This window comes from Nycticebus coucang, chromosome 6 (assembly GCF_027406575.1).
Source record: "Nycticebus coucang isolate mNycCou1 chromosome 6, mNycCou1.pri, whole genome shotgun sequence".
In the NCBI taxonomy this organism is placed as follows: Eukaryota; Metazoa; Chordata; class Mammalia; order Primates; family Lorisidae; genus Nycticebus; species Nycticebus coucang.
The window spans coordinates 121,745,560-121,747,108 of NC_069785.1; the positions used below are offsets into that span (position 1 = coordinate 121,745,560).

Below are 1,549 nucleotides of genomic sequence, written 5' to 3' on the forward strand. Positions count from 1 at the left end.
CTTGCCTCAGCCTCCCAAGTAGCTGGGACTACAGGCGCCTGCCACAATGCCCGGCTATTTTTTGTTGTTGTTGCAGTTGTCATTGTTGTTTTAACAGGCCCAGGGTGGGTTCGAACCTGCCAGCCTTGGTGTATGTGGCCAGTGCCCAAACCACTGAGCTACGAGCACCAAGCCTTCTTTTTACTCTTATTTAAGATTTTATCATTGAGTTAAATTTTAAGTTAAAAATACGTACCAGAGGCAAGCGAGCGAGCAGGAGGGTGCAAGTCTGCAGGAGCAGAGCAATGCCGAAATCAAAGGAACTTGTTTCTTCAAGCTCTTCTGGCAGTGATTCAGACAGTGAAGTTGACAAAAAGTTAAAGAGGAAAAAGCAAGTTGCTCCAGAAAACCCTGTGAAGAAGCAAAAGACTGGTGAAACTTCAAGAGCTCTGTCATCTTCCAAACAGAGCAGCAGCAGCAGAGATGATAACATGTTTCAGATTGGGAAAATGAGGTACGTTAGTGTTCAGGACTTTAAAGGGAAAGTTCTTACTGATATTAGAGAATATTGGATGGATCCAGAAGGTGAAATGAAACCAGGAAGGAAAGGTATTTCTTTAAATCCGGAGCAGTGGAGCCAGCTGAAGGAACAGATTTCTGACATTGATGATGCAGTAAGAAAACTGTAAAATCTAAGCCATACAAAACCTGTACTATTCTAGTTGTTTTAATCTGTCTTTTTACCTTGGCTTTGTTTTCTAAATGTGCTCCAAGCTATTGTATGTTTGGATTGCAGAACAATTTGTAAGATGAATACTTTTTTTTTTTTTTTGTAGAGACAGAGTCTCACTGTACCGCCCTCGGGTAGAGTGCCGTGGCCTCACACAGCTCACAGCAACCTCTAACTCTTGGGCTTACCCGATTCTCTTGCCTCAGCCTCCCGAGCAGCTGGGACTACAGGCGCCCGCCACAACGCCCGGCTATTTTTCTGTTGCAGTTTGGCCGGGGCTGGGTTTGAACCCGCCACCCTCGGCATATGGGGCTGGCGCCCTACTCACTGAGCCACAGGTGCCGCCCAAGATGAATACTTTTTTTAATGTGCATTATTAAAAATGTTCTGAGTGAAACTAATTGTAAACTTTATTAAGGAGAATTGCTTTGTGCCCACAACCCATGTAAAATAATAAAATGTAAAACTACAATCTCAAAAAAAATAAAAGAAAAGAAAACACGTACCAGAGGCTCGGCGTCCATAGCACAGTGGTTACGGTGCCAGCCACAAACACCGAGGCTGGTGGGTTGAAACCCAGCCCAGGCCTGCTAAACAACAATGACAACTGCAACAAAAAAATACCCAGGCGTCGTGACAGGCCCCTGTAGTCCCAACTATTTGGGAGGCTGAGGCAAGAGAATCACTTAAGCCCAAGAGTTGGAGGTTGCTGTGAGCTGTGATGCCATAGCACTCTACTGAGGGTGACATAGTGAGACTCTGTCTCAAAAAAAACAAAAGGCTCGGCGCCTGTGACTCAAGTGGCTAAGGCGCCAGCCACATACACTTGAGCTGGTGGGT

The 1,549-nt window shown here is 45.4% G+C and overlaps 1 protein-coding gene across 1 annotated transcript; it reads left to right on the forward strand.

The window, feature by feature from the left end:
- The first annotated feature begins 246 nt into the window (after positions 1 to 246).
- LOC128587290 (activated RNA polymerase II transcriptional coactivator p15-like) lies at positions 247 to 801 on the forward strand. Its single transcript, XM_053593272.1, has one exon. It carries the CDS (start codon positions 285 to 287, stop codon positions 666 to 668), a length of 384 nt encoding a protein of 127 aa, XP_053449247.1. The 5' UTR covers positions 247 to 284; the 3' UTR covers positions 669 to 801.
- Positions 802 to 1,549: the final 748 nt, after the last annotated feature.